Consider the following 17,997-nt stretch of genomic DNA (forward strand, 5'->3'; position numbering starts at 1 on the left):
TGTTCAATGATGGTTGTTCACAGTGGACATAGATGGCTTCTTTCACTCCTCTTTCAAACCATCTGTTTTCCCTGTCCAAAATGTGGACATTGGCATCCTCAAAAAAGTGCCCTTTTTCCTTCAGATGCAGATGTACTGCTGAATCTTGTCCTGTCGAGGTGGCTCTTCTATGTTGTGCCATTCGTTTGTGAAGAGGCTGTTCGGTTTCACCAATGTAGAGGTCCGAGCACTCTTCACTGCACTGAACAGCATACACTACATCGCTGATCTTGTGTTTGGCGGGTTTGTCCTTGGGATGAACCAGTTTTTGTCTTAGGGTGTGACTTGGTTTGAAGTATACTGAGATGTCATGCTTGGAGAAAATTCTTCTGAGTTTCTCTGACAAGCCTGACACATATGGGATGACAATGTTGTTCCTCTTGTCCTTCCCATTCTCTGTAGTTTGTGTTTGGCCTTCATTCCTGTGCATCTTAGCTGATTTGATGAAGGCCCAGTTGGGGTAACTGCATGTTTTGAGGGCTTTCTTAATGTGTGTTTGTGTGTAATGTGTGTAATGTGTGTGTTCCTTATGCTTCCCTTCTGCCTTAGAGGGAACACTTTCCGCACAAAAAAAACCAGAAATACTGGCAGACAGAAATACTGTCTGCCAGTATTTCTGTTTTTTTTTTTCTACATTATAATCAATCTAGTCCTTTTTGGCCGCTTAAAATATCTTTATAGAGCTGTAATGCTACACTTGTTTCATTTTCTGCGGCCCTCTTGGCCAAATCTCTCTTTAAAAAGACCTATTTAATGCAAACTACAGATTTTACCAGATAAATTAAGAATATAAACAAGTCACTTTATCAAAAACTGATTGCGGATTCTGCCTTGTGACAGGAATGTTGTTTCTGGCTCAAAATGACTTGATATCATTAATGAGAAATATGTTTGACATATTATTGGCCAAAAAGTAATTTACAACAGTTTAAATACAGCCAATCATTTTTTGGCAGATACCGTGTCGTACCAAAGTAGGTACCCCCAGACAAACACCGGAAATCCCATTTTGGCAGACGATCACTTTTGGGCACTAGGGTGGCCATGTCGTAGGCTGTACAAAGACCCAGGGAAGAAACTAGGCCGCAGGTTTAGAGAGATTTGTGAAGCATAAATCTCCCGGTAAACTCTGCAGAGATTCACAGCAGAAGTCTAAATCACGCGTTAATAACGAGATTCGCCGGTCAGGGCTGCTGAATCCTTGTCTGACAAAATGTTGACAGCAATGGAAACTGTGTTTCCATCCAGATGTTTGAGTTTATTACATATCTGCAGGTTGATGGAATCCATGATGTGCGTCTCCAAAGCGAGACAGTTGACACAACAGACGCTGTTAATTATTCAGTTATTCCCAACACAGATAAGTGAGCTGTTATTGGAATCAACTCTAAACTTTATTATTAAATACGTATGGGCGACGTATGTGACACGTGAAACAAACACAAACATCGCAGGGGGGTGGTGTATACGAAAATCAGAAGAATTGGGATATATAATAAATATTTTTTATAAAAATGTTTTAAATAAAAAAACAGGTGTTATGCTGAGGACACGAAATAATCTGGCTTGCCTGTAGGTGGGGTAATACGTCTTTCTACCACTGTTTTACTTGAAGAAGAAGACGTAATGCGGAAGTTTGCTCTCACTTAGGAAGATTTGTTTTTACTGAAAGTATTTCTTAGTTACGCTTTGATGATTCTTTTTAAACCCCTAAAAATATTTATCACATTCGCTTTGAGGACATGGCTGTTTTAGATAGCATCAGGTGAACTCGCAGGTTGCCGTAGTTCATGATATTTCAGCACTTTGTTGGAGTTCCTGCAGGCAGTATCCTCAGTTTTGATGGATCTTTCACGGGCTGTCTTAATATTGTGAGAACTATACTGAGTTCAGTTTAATGTCACAGGCCACTGCTCATGTTATGCAAACCAGCAGATGTTTGTTTACCAGGTTTATGCCACCAAAGGAAACGTGAGTAGAGAAACTGCAGCTGGTCTTAGATAATAAATATGCTGGACTGTATGTCGTCGGTGTGGTTCTGGTTTGGATCAGATCGGCCTGGATTCTGCCTGGGAACCTCTTTATTAATAACACTCATGCTGCTGATGTATGCTGGGAGCATCCAGGCAAGTCTCAGTGTTGGTCCAGGAGGAGACTTCCCGAGGTTCACAGGTAACTGTTTGAATTTAGATCTTTTCGTCACGAATTGTTGAACTCGAACCATATATGAGAGATTTCTTCTCCTCCTTAGATGTATTTCTGTACGCTCTCAGTCATGATGAGCTGCCCTCTCTGCTGGTCAGCGTTGCTCTGCTGCTCCTGTTTGGACCCTGTCAGGAGCGTCGCTGGGGGACAGTCGCCTTACTTCTCCTCTCCATTCTGACAGTAATCATGCTACCTTTTCTTTACACACTGCTCCTCTTTGTTGGTGGGGGTGAAGCAAGTCGGATCTATGGCTTCTCTGCCATCCAGCTCGCTCTGTTTACAGCACAGTGTCGACAGGTGACACAGAGGAGGCTGCTGAGATGTCTGCCAGTCTGGTTTCTCCCCTGGCTTCTTCTTCTGATTGGTCTGCTGCTGCTGCCCGGGACACCTGCTCTACTTCACTTCTGTGCAATATGCATCGGGCACAACTGTATCCTACCCTGTTTCTACAGTCATTTGACACCAAAAGCAATATAGTGGCATATAGAGGAACAATTTAATTTTACTTGGCTTTTCGCTCATTTTGACCCATTAAGACCTTCACTATTGGCTCACTTTTCTCTTAGTTTTGTTGAACACATTTGGGTTCATAACATTTTTATATAAGAACTAAAGAAAATTCGGACAATTGTCTTCAGGACTTTTTATGTTATCATTTATGTTTGTATTCTGTTTTATAGCTTAAATTCTTATTGTATCACATTGTGTGAGTGTTCTTAGCAATGCGTAGGTCTTAACTGAGACGAATTCCTATCGACATGTAGAGATGGCAATAAAGTTTTGAATCTTGAATCTTATCACTCTTATTAGTATATAAAAACTGATATCACATCACCCAATTCACACCATACCTACTTCAAACCTGAAGTGGAGCGGAGGTGTAAGAAACTAATTACATTTTTTTTTTTTCAGGTCTTATTGTGATGTTGGGGAAAGTTTTTTTTTCTCAGGGTTTAAGCAGATTAAATCTTTGATATTTATTTCCATGTTTACAAGTGTTTATATATATAATACTTAATGTATCTCTCAGATCGTCAGCCCTTTATCGGGATGTTACAGGAGCTGGAGGAGGCCAGTGTCTTGGATTTTATTCCTGACTGGATGTATGTTTCGACCTCAGCCAGATTAAGGTTGCCCACCTATGCTACCTCACACAGGTGTGACTCAGTTCATTCACATCAGAAGTCTCATTGAATATTCATGGTTCCAACCTGCATGCATTTTGGCAGATGATTTAATCATTTTAACCCCGTGTGTTGTCACAGATCTAGACCAATTTCTCAGACGATGCCTGTAGATCAGTCAGCTGCTGTCCCAGTGAACCAACCCTCTGTTTCAAACCACCATTCATGGATTGAACCATTGCCTGCCTGGATAATGGAGGAGTCTACTGCAATTGCTGAGGCAGAGGTGCTGGAGGAGGAGATGCTAAGGGCAGGGATACTGGCCTCATTACAGGATGCTCCTGATGAGCCTGATCCAAAAGTGGAGGTTCCTAAATCATCAGTTTCCTCTCTGCGGTTAGTTATAAGTTAATATCTTGAATTTTCTGTCAGTGTGCATATATATATATATATATATATATATATATATATATATATATATATATATATATAACCTAATGCTGCTTATTTTACTCAGAGTACTGTGTATTCCCTCATTTCTTTATATTTTGCTTACAGACTTTCTTGTAATTTTTTAAACTGGTTCTGAAGTGGTTCTCTGTGCTTTCTGAAGGTATTTCAAAGTTTTTCTTTGGACATTGGCTGCTTGTTCCCTCATTTTCAGTCCAGTCCACATTTTTTTTTTTTTTGGGTTTCTTATATGCCAGTTAACACTGACCTAGGAACTATTCAAGCATATAAAAGGGATGAACCAGTTTTGTCTACATGTAACAGACAACTTAGTAAATAACTGATTTAAAATGATATATTTAGGCACTTTTTACTAACAGTCTGTCACAAAAACACAATTTTTTTTAGATTTAATTTTATTTATGTAGTGCTAAATCACAACAACAGCCTCAAGGTGCTTTATATTGTAAGGTAAAGACCCTACAATAATACAGAGAAAACTCCAACTATCAGATGACCCCGTATGAGCAAGCACTTGGTGACAGTGGGAAGCAAAAACTCCCTTTTATCTACATGCTGAGACACCATGTTTCTAAGATTTTTCAAGGCTGAGTACAAAATGTCAGTTTTATCTGAATTTAGAAGCAGTAAATTAGAGGTCATCCAGGCCTTTATGTCTTTAAGACATTCCTGCAGTTTAACTAATTGCTGTGTATCCTCTGGCTTCATGGATAGATAAAGCTGGGTATCATCTGCATAACAATGAAAATGTATGCAATGCTTTCTAATAATACTGCCTAAGCGAAGCATGTATAATGTAAATAGAACTGGACTCCACATTTACATGAACAAACTGGAGTCTGTTAGATTAATATAATTCAAACCACTGCAGCACAGTACCTTTAATACCTAAGGCATGCTTTAATCTCTGTAATAAAATATGGTCAACAGTATCGAATGCTGCACCGAGGTCTAGCAGGACAAGCAGTATGTGCTTAAAAAATCTGAGGAAACTGGACAAGTGGAGGACAAAAGAAGTAGTGGTATGCCTTAAACACTATCTACAGCAGATGAACATTATCTGACAGTCATGTCCTTAAGAAAAAGGAAAAAAATCCTGCCAAGATCTGGCACAGGACCTGAGAGATACCATCTGACCCTTCAGTTGATCCATCTGCTGCTCAGTGAAGCCTCATAAGAAATGGTCTCAGTGAAATGGTGGCTGTCAAAAAGCCATTCTTAAGGAAGGGAAACTGGGAGAAAAGGCTGAGTTATGCCAAATTACACAAAAACTGGACTGAAAATCAGTGGCAACTGGTCTTGTGGAGTGATGAATCCAAATTAGAAATTTTTGGTTCAAATTGTTTCCAGTATGTATGGAGGAGGTCGGGAGAGATGACCTCCTCCATACAGAGAACCGAACAACATCCAAAGTAGAACTTTGAGTGTCCTTCAAGAAGCCTGGAGAACTATTCCTGAAAATTAGTTAAAGGAACACTTCCTAAGAGAGTTCAGGTTATACGGAAGAATAAAGGTGGTCATACCAAATATTGACTTTCAAACTACAAACTCTTGTACAAACTCTGGTTTTGCCTTATATACTCTATGCACATGTATGTTTGCACATGTTAATTAATCACTGCACCTGTTTCTCATTTTCCTAGCAAAATATACAGAAATGAGGGCTGGCTTGAGATGTTTGCATAGTACCGTATTTTCTTACACAAAGTTTCCTCTCAGACTTCAGCAGCTGCAGAAGATGGGCTTCCCCACAGAGAAAGCTGTAGTGGCTCTAGCAGCATCAAAACAGCTAGATGGCGCCATCTCCCTGCTTATTGAAGACAACATTGGAGAACAAGCAGTGGTGGTATCTAAGGGAAAGAGCCCACTGCCACCACAAAACACCTAGGCCACCTCCCTGATGAGTCTTTATCTGGACAGAAGTTATGCTTGGGTTTTGCTGAGCTTCAGTATTTTCCCTGTGGGTTACTTGAAAAACAATTTTAATGATCAGAATTAGAGCTGTGAGTGTAGATGCAGACTTCACTCTTTGACCTTCTGTGTGCGCAAATATAAATGTACGTCGGAGAGAGTGGATGTCATTTATTTAATTTATAAAAGTGTTTAATGAATACTGTCCCAGCACAAATGAAAAGAGGTGTCATGTAATACAAACAAACAAAAAAAAAAAAACAGTGGACATTATTTTATTACACCAATCATCTAGACAGGATTATATTAACACAGTAACACATATGCAAGAAACAAAGTTAAAAATATGAAATGGTTACACAACAGCATACAAAATAAAGTACAGTTCATTTTAAATAGTTTCACAATAAATGCAGGATGGAGAAAAAAAAAAAAGTCTTTTCATCATAGAAGTTTAAGCAGTTTACCAGCACAACAGTGGTAAAAATATGTTCAAGTTAAAGTAACAGTTTTGCCATTTCCTCTGTGTGTGTGTGTGTGTGTGTGTGTGTGTGTGTGTGTGTGTGTGTGTGTGTGTGTGTGTGTGTGTGTGTGTGTGTGTGTGCGCGCGCGCTAAAAAGCATAAGGTCAGTCAGGTTTGTTTTCCTTTCAACATGTTTCCAGATTGCAGCATAATTTATATCATTTATGACTGTTTCTGCTTCTCTGCAGCTAAACCAAGATGCAAATGTTTGTGCATTTTTGCCCAGATTAAATGTCAAAATGCTTTATCAGTACAAATCACCATTATCAACACTTATCTTAGTTAGTGGACAGATCACTTAAACTTTTTAGTGCACTACATAACATTGAGTTAAACAATATGATAGAAGTATAAGAAAATTCATACTATAGGAGGAGTTTTGTTTGTGTAATTGTGCCCCGCAAACTGTACATGCTCCATCTGCTTAAATAATGAATTCTGTTTAGGTTGCAATTATATTGTGAAAACAACAGAAATTCAAATCCAGTCTCTTTTCTCACATCTGACTTCTCTTTCACTTGATTACTCTAAATGACCCTTATTGTCCAGGACTGTTTGTAGCTTGAGGAGCACCACAGAAGATTCTGATTTTTTTTTTTTTTTTTTAATCATCCTAATTGTGAGGCTTGGGGTCTGTAGCCAAACAAATGAAAAACAGAAAGAGCAGCTGGAAGTGTTGTGTAAAGGTAAATTGTTTGGTTATGGCGATGGATGGGGTTCAAACTAGTTCTCAGGTTCCTGATGAAACAGGGTATTGTCGAGTACCAGTGAAGTTTCCCTGAGGTGTCCCCCATCCTAAATTAGATGGTACAGCCCAGAGAGGGTGTCAGTTACCGTCTAATTGTGTTGAGTGCCGATGAGACTTATAGGAGGGGAAGTCAACCCCGCCTGTGATCCTCAGGGTGAGCCAGGGAGTGGCTACTTTCCTGGAACCTTGGTGTTGGAGGACAGAGGAGAACCAAGTCGATGTGGAAGTGAACCTGATCGCTTATCTCTGTAGAAACTAGTGGAGGATGTGCCAAACGGTCCATCCCCAGACCCTAGATCAGGCTCTGTTGAAGAAAGACAGCAGTTGGAACGGGGCTTCCCTCTCCATCAGTTTGTGAAGTCCTAATCCAAAGCTATAAATGGATTCTTATTTCGACTGGGCTCTCATGTTAAATGTATGAACTACCCAACTTAGTTTAGGCGAGGTGCATCTGACTAATAACGTTTGTTTTGTCTTTCTTTGTTTTGGGTTTTTTGTTTTTGTTTTTTTTGCTTTCTTATAAGCTGATTGGCTTATTGATTGTTCAGAATCAGTCCAAAAGATGAAGCAATTTTAGAAAATAAAGAACGCCAAGTCATCACATTGGACAGTTTGAAACATTTTCATGCTAAATGACATGAAAAATTATTTTCTATAATTTAACCAGTAATTTTATTGACTGATCATTGTAGCAACACTGGCTATGCTAATACACATCAATATTTCATTGCCGGAGTGCAGCACTCTGAGTCTGTCCACTCCACTAAGAAACAAGCTGACAATTCTGTGATATTAGGTAAATATTTCTATTGTTATTTAAAAAGCTGAAGCTGCTGAATAAAAATTATGAGTTAAAAAAACAAAAGTAATCTGAGGTAGTTAAACTAAAATGGAGTCAAAGTTCAGCTATTTTGCTTCATCAAGGCTGTGTGATATGGTCAGATTGGATCGACAGTATTGGCAACATCAGCAACCACACAAGTAAACACTTATTTTTATCATATTGATTCTAATTTTGCTGAATCCTACTTGGTGCTCAGAAGTAGGGAATGTTGTTTCTCAAACTGAGCCAAGCTCAGATGACTGAGAAGAGGGTGGAAAAATGCACAAATACAAACATCTACAAATAAAACCTTGGTAGAAGAATATTGGATCACATCTGTCATAGTACCAAAACAGCTCATCCAAAAGATTACATTTTTAAAAATACATCTACAACAACATTTAGTAGTTCAGTTACTGGTTATCAGAATTTTTTTGCTTCTAACATTTTAGATCTTGTCAAGAAAGTAAGTGGGGGCCGGCAGTTCTGTGGGTGAGGATGTTACCTGGCCAGATGATAGCCTCCAGCAGTGTCACCCTGCGAGTCAGAACCTCAAGGTCTGCCTGCAAGTTGTGGAACATCTGCAAGCTAATGTCCTATCAGAGAGCAGTGACAGGGGGGACTGTGTGAGGGTGTGGAAACACGAGCCTGAGTCCTGGAGCTGCTCGTGACTGTTTCCACCCCCTGCCTCAGCAGTGAGGTAGAGTGGGAGTTTGAGCCACCCACCTTTGACCCCTGCCTAAAGCTGACCCTGCCGCAGGCCTCCTACTCACCATGAATACCGATCATAGTCTCAAGGATTAAAACCCTCTCGGCTAAGATCTTCAGCGCCTCTCTGATCTGATGTATTCCGTCCCCCTGTGAAGATAGATACAGCCGTCAAGGTAAGGAGCACAAGCTAAAGAACTGCTCGCCAAGATGCAAGTCATTTTTCTCAACACAGTCCAGCAGTTAGAAGGTTAAAACAGTCCACATTTCTGACCAGCACTGTCAGGCATTATCCATTCCCTGTATTTCTCCCTCATTCTCGGAGCATGCTTCCGTATGTAGTCAGTCTCTGCCATGCTGGACTGGACTGGGCAGCATCAGCATGCACATTACAGATCTGCTTCATGCTGGTGACATAACACTCTTCCGGGATATGGATTTGATCATGCCATCTGCATCTTTTTGTCGGGCAACAGTTCAGCCAGGCAAATATTTTTTGCTCATTCTTAGCACTGTGGTCACAACAGTAACCCATCATCAACATGACAGAATGAAGCCAGAGTAGATTTACAGTGAAATCTGCTGTCTTATGTTAAAGGATGAGCTAACAACTTCACAAGTCATACCTTCAAACATAACAGAAGTAGTTGAACAAGAAATGTAACGCATACAGAGACAGTTAAAAGAGTCAACCTCACAAAGGAGAGCATGCAGAGAATGGCTGATGATCTGGGTGAACAGGTGAGTGACTCCCACTAAGAAATGCTCTGATTTCTACAACTTTATGCTTAAAGAAAAAAGGCAAAGTTACACCAAACAGCATGACAATTTCATCTGTTATTCAGACTGAAGTATGTCAGCTTTGGGACAAAGGAAATTTTCTACAGACATTGATGTTGTCCAGAAGATGAATTATACTTTGAGAATTTCCTGAACCAGCCGGAGGCAAACATTTGTCATTTTAGTGAAACATCTTGAGAATTAATGGCTAAATTGCCATGACACTTGGTACAGGTTTTCACAGTCCCCTCAGGATGAGTCTTGATCATCTGACTTTTCATCCTGCACCACATTCAGGTCAAAAGTTTAATCTATCAATATATTGTACCTCCTAAAATCAGCGAACATATTATCCTGTTGGCGCCAGTACAGCCTCACAGAGACTCTTTAAAAGTTTACATCTACTTTGCCTTTTTTCTGTCTTAAGTCTGTTATTAGTCATTAGATTTTTTTTTTTAGTTGATTAACACATCCAGAAAAGTGAATAGTTTATTCAGTATAGTACTTTAGGACAAACTCATGCAAGATTGCATTGTGGGAGAAAAGAGGATAGCTGTATCCACTCCACTCACACCACATCAACACCTCTAAACCCAACACCACCCACCACTAGCACATATGGAGTGATTTGGCATATACATTTCACACATTTACTCTGTGAGTCATTGAAAAATGTGAAAGTCAGTGAAATCAGTTTGTTGAATTTATATGAAATAATTAAGAATTTTGCCTCTAAAAGGATATCACTGGATTGTGCTGTTCTCCTGGTGTTTTTGTATATTTATATGTATATGCCAAAGTCGGATGCTGAAAAGGTGACTGTGAAAGGTAGCCATGGGGACAGCAGCTTGCAGAGGGAGCTTTAGGGTCAAGAGGACAGCAGTCCAGAGCACACCCCGAGGACCAAACAAAAACACGTTAATGTACAAAATCACACAGATCGAAAGCTACAGTTGTATATAGTCAAACACAAACAACAATGTAAAACAGACTCTGTGACAATCAACAGGTAGAAAAGTCTGAGCCTGAGAGAAAGAGAGATGCCGTTGAATCACCACTTTGTGGCCAATCACCGCCACAAGTATGGTGATTGCAAATAGATCAAAACATACACTGAGAAGTTGGCTACAAAGTGCACAGATGATGACATGAATAAAAATATCTTACATTTAGATTGCTCTTGTAAAATGAGAAACAGGTGAAAGAAAAGTAAGGGTTAGGCAGACATTTTGTGCCCAATATTAAAACTTTTGAAACCTCCTGACTAAAATCAGGCTGTGCGTCACTGTGTGAATTGTGAACTACCAACAGCTACTATCTTACCGGCAAGCCCTTCTCTCCTGGTTCTCCTTTTGGTCCTGGTGCTCCCTATGAAGAAATGTTTCCAAAAAAAAAAATAAATAGGTGTGATGCAGCAGTTTACATCAAAAGAAAGCGCTCATTCTCTCGGTGATTGCATTTTTGTTGGTCAGTGTGGTTTGCAGTGCTGCTGGTGTATGTAGTTTATACTAAAATAACCAGATATGACAGGGTGTTGATATTCCACCCCTCCGCACATGAGGCGGCTTACCGGCTCGCCTCTCAAGCCCCTCTCTCCAGGGTAACCTGAAAGACCCTGAAAAACAAAAGGCATGTCTCAGGAAGTTGTTAAACAAAGAAAAACCCACTCAATGTTGTTGTACAGTTTATTTTTTCATGGATTCTGTAATTCTCTTCCACATGTTGGTCATGTGAAAAAGAAAGTACACCATCTTTCATGCCTAAGGTTTTACGTATCAGGGCATAATAATAATAATAATAAAAAAAATCATCATCATATCATTTTCATTATAATCATTATACTGTGTCATTATTTATTTAACAAAAACTAGGCCAATGTTGAAGTAGTGTGTAAAAAAAAAAATCTACATACACCCTTTGTGCTTTCATAGCAATTAAGAGAGTAAGATGCAGCCAGGAGCTGCATATCAGATGCACTTGATTAACTTATCATCAAGTGTGAGCACCTCTATTAAAGCAGAGGCTTGGGCAGTTTGCAGCACTGGGGCATTCAGGTGTTTGTTAACACAATGCCAAAGAAGAAAGACATCAGTAATTGTTGCTGCTCATCAATCTGGGAAGGCCATTTTTAAACAATCTGAAGTCCATTCAGTGAGAAAGATTATTCACAAGTGGAAGACATTGAAGACAGCCGCCAATCGTCTCAGGAGCAGACATTCCAGCAAATTCATTTTGGTGTCAGAGTGTGCAATGCTCAGAGAAAAGAAAGAGCTGAATCTCTGCAGGCCTCAGTTAATGTGTTCAATGTTTAAGTTCATGACAGCACAATTAAAAAAAGCCTGAATAAGTATCGCTTGTTTGGAAGGGTTTCCAGGAGAAAGCCTCTTCTCTCTAAAGAGAACATGGCAGCAGGGCTTAGGTTTGCAAAGCTGCATCTGAACAAACCACAAGATTTCTGGAACAATGTCCTTTGGACAGATGAGACCCAAATGGGGGTGTTTGCCCATAATGCACAGCACCACATTTGGCAAAAAACAAACACAGCATGTCAGCACAAACACATCATACTAACTGTCAAGCACAGTGATGGAAACAAGCCATACTTGCTCAGTTTCTCTGAACATTTGGGCTTGTTCTGCAGCCACAGGACCTGGGCACCTTACAGTCATTGAGTTAATCTTGAACTCCTCTGTATATCAAAGTATTTGAGAGTCAAATGTGAATCTTTCTGACAGCTATAGCTTGGCCAAAATTGGCTTGTGCAACATGACAATGATCCAAAGGAGAGCAGCAAATCTACAGCAGAATGGCTGAAAAAGAAAAGAATCAAGGTGCTGCAATGGCCCAATCAAACTCCAGACATGAACCTGATTGAAAAGCTTAAGAGAGCTGTGCATAAATGAATGCTCATAAATGTCAATGAACTGAAGCAATGTTGTAAATAAGAGTGGGCCTTTCACAGGACTGCATAGAGTCTTTTACTGCATTAAATGTTTTCTCTTCACATGTCTACAAATGTGTCTTTTAGCTAAGCCTTATAATTTCAGAAATGTAATTAACATGCACTGTGTCTCCACCCAATAAATCAATAATCTCAGCCAAAATTTACTCACTCTCTCCCCACGTTCTCCCTTTGGCCCCACGGGGCCCTGCGTTCCAGGCGCTCCAGGTTTTCCCTGTTTTGAGGCAGAAAGGAAATTGAAAATGACACAGATAAATTTGTACAAAAACAACTCTAACACAGCTAAACTAGTGACTATAGTGCACTGCCGTGCTGTGAACAAGCTTACATTTTGTCCTGGTGGACCAGGAGGTCCTACTGGGCCTTTAGGACCTGGGGGACCTGAATAATAGTTTAAAAAAACAACATCTGACAGTGTTACTCGCATTAAATATATATTATTTCTAAGTGTTATTTACAGTGCACCTCTACTGTGTTTTATATGGGCAGCTGTTTCCCAAACACACAAACATGCTGCGTGCAGGCGGAAATAAACCTGTTAAGAGATTGTTTAGTGCTCACCAGTAGGCCCGGGAGGCCCCTGAGGTCCTGGAACAGGTATCCCTCGAGAATCATGAAAGGTGTTGGTGAAAAAGGGGTCTTTTCCGCGATCTGGAATTGAAACAAAATGTGTGTGTGTGTGTTTAATGGAATGCAGAAGCTACTCTTCTGGCAAAGTGAAAATAAGCTGATTAATGCACAAAAAAAAAAAATCTGATTTTGTAGCTTCACTATCTAAACAAACTTAAAATAAAGTGTGCATTATTGCCTTAATTGATTTGCCTTAGTTATAATCAACTACCTAATTGAGATCATTTACCCTATTTCTGGTTACAGGTTTAGCTATAATAACTCTCAGCAAAGTCAGAACCATCACATGAGAAATTAGTGCAATTTCATTGTACAAATGGAGATTTGTGATGTGCGCATGCAGTAGTTGCATTGTTCTGTCCCACCAATGAGCTCCACAAAACAAATCATATTTTGGTTACATTTCCAGATGGGACTGTTTATGATTAGGCTGCTAATTTGGTAGGCCAAGCTTGATGAACGAGCCATATTTTGCATGAGCCAGATAAGAAATTGCTCCTTCAAGAAGATAGCGTGAAGAAGCCTGTGGCAAAATATTTCATATTAAGAAACATAAACTTCGTGATCAGTTTGCAATGTTTTGCTTTTGCTTGTTGATGCAACAACATGCACCCAGCAAGGCACTGCAGAGAATAGTTTGTACAAAGAAACCTCACATTCTCAATGCTGGCTCTGAAGCTCCACTCAGGACAGTTAAGTTCCTCTGTGACAAATTAGCCTTACCTCTAGAGGGCAGTGTATTCCAATAAACAATCAAACTGAATCTCATGACTTCAGCAGAGCAGTAAAATAAACTAAACCCAGAGACAAGACTGTATTAAAAAACTGTGTCAGCCACAGATCATAGTTTGATAGCCATCAAAAGTTTAATGATTTGACATAACAACAAACTTTCCATATCCACTGTTCAACAGCACTGATTAGACATACACCACATGTGTATGAAGAGGAAGGGCTAGTGGAAGACGGTGGTGAATGTGTGAATGTTAGAGGAAAAGTGCGGTCACTGGGTCATTTTATACTGACACGAAACACAGATCCAATCACAGCACGAGGCTTCAGGAGATGCAGGGAGAAAGTAGAGAAGGAGAAGCCAGAAATATCCTCCAGCTGCCAGATTGCGCACCACTAACAAATCAAGACCAGCGGTAACATCCAGATCAAGGCTGCTTTCCTGTATTTGATACTCCTTTCATTTCCTGCTTACAACAAACTGAACTCCGTAGCTTGACGCTACGTGAAAATGTGCACGACCACTAACAAACACTGAAGTCATACTTTTAAACGTTCTTCCTCTTCAATACTACGTACTGGCTGCTGGTTTGGGAACCCTCTCCAGCCCTGCAAACGGGAATTCCAACATCCTGATGCAGATGTAAAAGCCAAATAATCCAGTGTTTTCCAAAGGAAGCTCTGCACAGAACCCCCATCTTATGTTCCCTACTGTTACTTTGATGTGAAAGAAATGACCCATAGTTTCGGAAATCATCATGCCAACCACAAACCTGTGTCTCCACACAGGAACCCAGAGCCTGCAAATGTGTACGCTGCATACTTTGTTTTTACCACTGAACCCATGTATTAGAACCACCCGTGTGCTGACCTTGGAAGAGCTCGTGTGGGCCCCCATCTGTCTGTCACCCTCCCACCCCCCCCACCCCCCAGCTGTCTGACCGACCTACATCTGGAAGTTGTTGAGTGACATCAGGGGTGGACAGGTTCTCATCCCAGCATGTGAAGCCTGTGTCAATCTCTCTGTCTCTGAATCCATTTAACACTCTTTGATTCTGGCCTACTTGGCTGGTAGACAACAAGGAGCAAGAAGCAGTTAAAGGATTAACGTCATCTTGCCTGTTTCCTATTCTCTTTGTTTCTTTTGTAAGGCTGCTATAGACATGTGAATATTAGTTTGAAGAGTCAAGCTGGAAGTCTTTAAAATCTATGTCATCCTGCTTAAATGTGCATGCATATACAAGCTGATTTTGTTTGGACATGGGGTAACACTGTCCGGTTTGGCTCTCAAAGACACCACTTCATGCGAGCAGGTGGTGACGTCTGACATGGATCTACTCACCATTTGGACATCTAGGTCTATAAAAAAAGGGTATGAAAAGCCATAACCAGAACCAAAGTGGAAGAGCAGAACCATTTTTTATAAACAAAAGGAATGAAATCACATTTAAATGGAATATACAGCAAGTTACAGCTGACATCCTTTGAGAGGGAGATGGTTTGGTCTGTTGAATTAAAAATGAAACATAAATTGGGGATTATGGAGTTAAATAGAAGCTAACCAGCCAGCTGTGGCCCAGTCCCCATCTTTACTTGAGGCTAGGTGGCTACATTATCAGCAAAATCTCTGACAAACTGTTGGCCTAATGAATCCTAAGCAAATTAAGTGACAAGGTGGAAAAAAGTTTAGAATAAAAAAATCATTTTTATACACAGTATCTGTGCTATTAAACTGATTTCTGACTTTGCTCTTTAACAGTGTTAACTGATTCTTATTTAGGATAAATATAAATGGGTACTTTAATTGTTAGCAGTGAAATCAGTATCATAATGACTATACAAAGTCTTTTATTAGTGCAGGATCTTACTGTGGTCTGGTTCTGGGATGCGGGCACTGGCTGGTGCTGGGGGCCCTGGTGGACCAGGCGGTCCTGGGAGACCTCTCCCTCCTGGAAGTCCTGGTGGACCACGGGGGCCTGAGAGTAGGGATGACAGAAAAATCACTGTGGTGACAGATGCACTGTACAGCAGGGATATGTTGCAGCAAAATAAGATCTAAGTTTCCTCTGAAGAGGCATAGCACATGGCAGACTGATAAATGACTGTGGCTTATGTGATGATGGGAGGACAAACAACAGAGGGAAATGGTTAGATCAAGTGTTGAGTGATACGAAATTATAGTTTATCTTAGCAGAGAATGTGTGTCTGTGTATGGCCACATATGGGGAGCTAGACTGAGTAGAAGTCTTGCTGAACTGGCTGACCTGATCTGTAATTAACAAAAAGAGGGACTTTAATGAACCAATGCTGAGAACTTTACAATGGGATATAGTGAAATTCAAATAAACACAGTTCAGTTCAATTCAGTTTCATTTATATAGCACCAAATCACAATAAACAGTCACCTCAAAGTGCATTTCATTTTAAAACCCCACAATAATTACAGAGAAAACCCAACAGTCAAAATGACCCCCTATGAGCAAGCACTAGCCAACAGTGAGAAGGAAAAAAATTCCCTTTTAACAGGAAGAACCAGGCCCAGGGATGGGCAGTCATCTGCTGCTACCAGCTGAGAGTGAGGGGAGAGAGACAGGACAAAAGACATGGTGTGGAAGAGAGCCAGAAATGAGTAATAACTAGTAATAACTAGTGACTGAATGCAGAGTGGGGTATAAACAGAGTTAAATAAAAAGGTAAAAGAAAAGGAACACTCAGCGCTCCATGGGAAGTCCCCAGCAGCCTAGGCCTATTGCAACATAACTAAGGGATGGTTCAGGGTCACCTGATACAGCCCTAACTATAAGCTTTATCAAAAAGGAAAGTTTTAAGCCTAATCTTAAAAATAGAGAGCGTGTCAGATCTCTTGCTGCAACATTTTGAATCAGCAGAAGGCTTTTCAAGGAGCTTTAGGACATTGTAATGAATTACAGTAGCCCAGCCTAGAAGTAATAAATGCAATAATCATCATTCATCATATTTAAGATTGAAGCATCAATTAATGGTAGGACTTCTTTGAGCAGTCTAGTAGGAATGAAGTCTAATAGACATGTTGATGGTTTGGAGGAAGTAACTCTTGAAGTTAACTCAGGAAGATCAATCGGAGAGAAAGAGTCTAAACAAAAAATATGAGCAGTGCTGAAAGCAGCTGAACATAAAGCTATGGCTTTGAGATGGTTATGAATAATTTTTCTCTAATGGTTAAATTTTTATTTGTGAAGTCATGAAGTCATTACTAGTTAAAGTTAAAGTAATACTAGGCTCAACAGAGCTCTGTCACTTTGTCAACCTGGCTACAGTGCTGAAAAGAAACCTGTGGTTCTTATTTTTTTCCATTAGTGATGAAGTAAGATGTCCCAGCTTAATAGACTTAATAGAGCAACAAACTCTTTTTTCAGTATAAATGACGATCTTCTAAATTAGTGAGACGCCATATCCTCTCCAGCTTACGGGTTATCTGCTTTAAGCTGCGCATTTGTGAGGTATACCACAGAGCCAGGCCTTTCTGATTTGAGGCTTTTTTTTTTTCAGAGGAGCCACGGTACCACAGTCGTATGCACTGAGGATGTAAAACTACTGACGCGATAATTGACCTCGCTAGGAGCAGAGTTTAGGTAGCTGCTGTGGACTGTGTTGGCACATGGCACTGAAGAGCATAATAATAAAGGAATAATATCCTTAAACGTAGTTACAGCACTTTCAGAAAGACTTCAACTATAATAAAACTTATTTCCCACTGCTGTGTAATCCATTAATGTAAAGTAAATGTTATTAAGAAATGATCAGACAGGAGGGGGTTTTCAGGAAATACTGTTAAGTCTTCAGTTTCTATGCCATATGTCAGGACAAGACCCAGAGTATGATTAAAGTGGTGGTTGAGCTCGTTTACATTTTGAGAGAAGCCAGGTGAATCTAATAGATTAAATACAGTGTTAAGGCTGTCATTTTCTGCATCTATGTGGATGTTAAAATCACCAACCATTATTATTTAATCTGATCTAAATCAGATAAAAAATCTGAGAAATCAGACACAAACTCTGAGTAAGGGCCAGGTGGATGATAGATAATAACAAATAAAAAAAGGGTTTGAAGAGTCAGGCTTTCAAATGAATTAAAACTCTGTCTGGGTCTATGATTAATTAATAAGCTGGAGTGGAAGATTGCTGCTACTCCTCCTCAACCTGTGTTTTGAGCACACCATGTGACAGTTAGTGTGACTCGGGGGTGTTGATTCATTTAAACTAACATATTCATCCTGCTGTAACCAGGTTTCTGTGAGGCAGAATTAGTTCAGTTAAACTCTACAAAGTGTTACTGGCACTGGTTCACAGTAGATTAAATGTT

At 40.0% G+C, this 17,997-nt stretch overlaps 2 protein-coding genes across 4 annotated transcripts in view; one reads left to right on the top strand and one right to left on the bottom strand.

The window, feature by feature from the left end:
• The first annotated feature begins 768 nt into the window (after positions 1 to 768).
• On the top strand, positions 769 to 5,983 carry rhbdd3 (rhomboid domain containing 3). Of its 2 annotated transcripts, XM_030738248.1 has the most exons (6): positions 770 to 2,211; positions 2,291 to 2,424; positions 2,542 to 2,674; positions 3,275 to 3,401; positions 3,510 to 3,764; positions 5,559 to 5,983. In XM_030738248.1, the coding sequence occupies exons 1-6, from the start codon at positions 2,049 to 2,051 to the stop codon at positions 5,725 to 5,727; spliced, it is 981 nt and encodes a 326-aa protein (XP_030594108.1). In that variant the 5' UTR covers positions 770 to 2,048; the 3' UTR covers positions 5,728 to 5,983. The 2 variants fall into 2 exon arrangements, with proteins under 2 accessions (XP_030594107.1, XP_030594108.1); XM_030738247.1 differs by having other exon boundaries at positions 769 to 2,211; positions 2,291 to 2,674.
• A 978-nt stretch (positions 5,984 to 6,961) lies between these two features.
• The window catches only part of emid1 (EMI domain containing 1), a 57,859-nt gene continuing 46,823 nt past the window's right edge, over positions 6,962 to 17,997 (bottom strand). Inside the window, exons 10-17 of one of the 2 annotated variants that reach the window (XM_030738245.1) lie at positions 15,525 to 15,632; positions 12,856 to 12,945; positions 12,623 to 12,675; positions 12,446 to 12,508; positions 10,903 to 10,947; positions 10,656 to 10,700; positions 8,350 to 8,440; positions 6,962 to 7,325 (exon numbers count right to left, since the gene is read on the bottom strand). In XM_030738245.1, the coding sequence (XP_030594105.1) occupies positions 7,192 to 7,325; positions 8,350 to 8,440; positions 10,656 to 10,700; positions 10,903 to 10,947; positions 12,446 to 12,508; positions 12,623 to 12,675; positions 12,856 to 12,945; positions 15,525 to 15,632 (629 nt within the window). In that variant the 3' untranslated portion in view covers positions 6,962 to 7,191. Of the gene's footprint in view, positions 7,326 to 8,349; positions 8,441 to 8,617; positions 8,703 to 10,655; positions 10,701 to 10,902; positions 10,948 to 12,445; positions 12,509 to 12,622; positions 12,676 to 12,855; positions 12,946 to 15,524; positions 15,633 to 17,997 lie in introns of both variants that reach the window. The other variant, XM_030738246.1, reaches the window with a different exon arrangement.

This window comes from Archocentrus centrarchus, chromosome 9, assembly GCF_007364275.1.
Source record: "Archocentrus centrarchus isolate MPI-CPG fArcCen1 chromosome 9, fArcCen1, whole genome shotgun sequence".
NCBI lineage: Eukaryota > Metazoa > Chordata > Actinopteri > Cichliformes > Cichlidae > Archocentrus > Archocentrus centrarchus.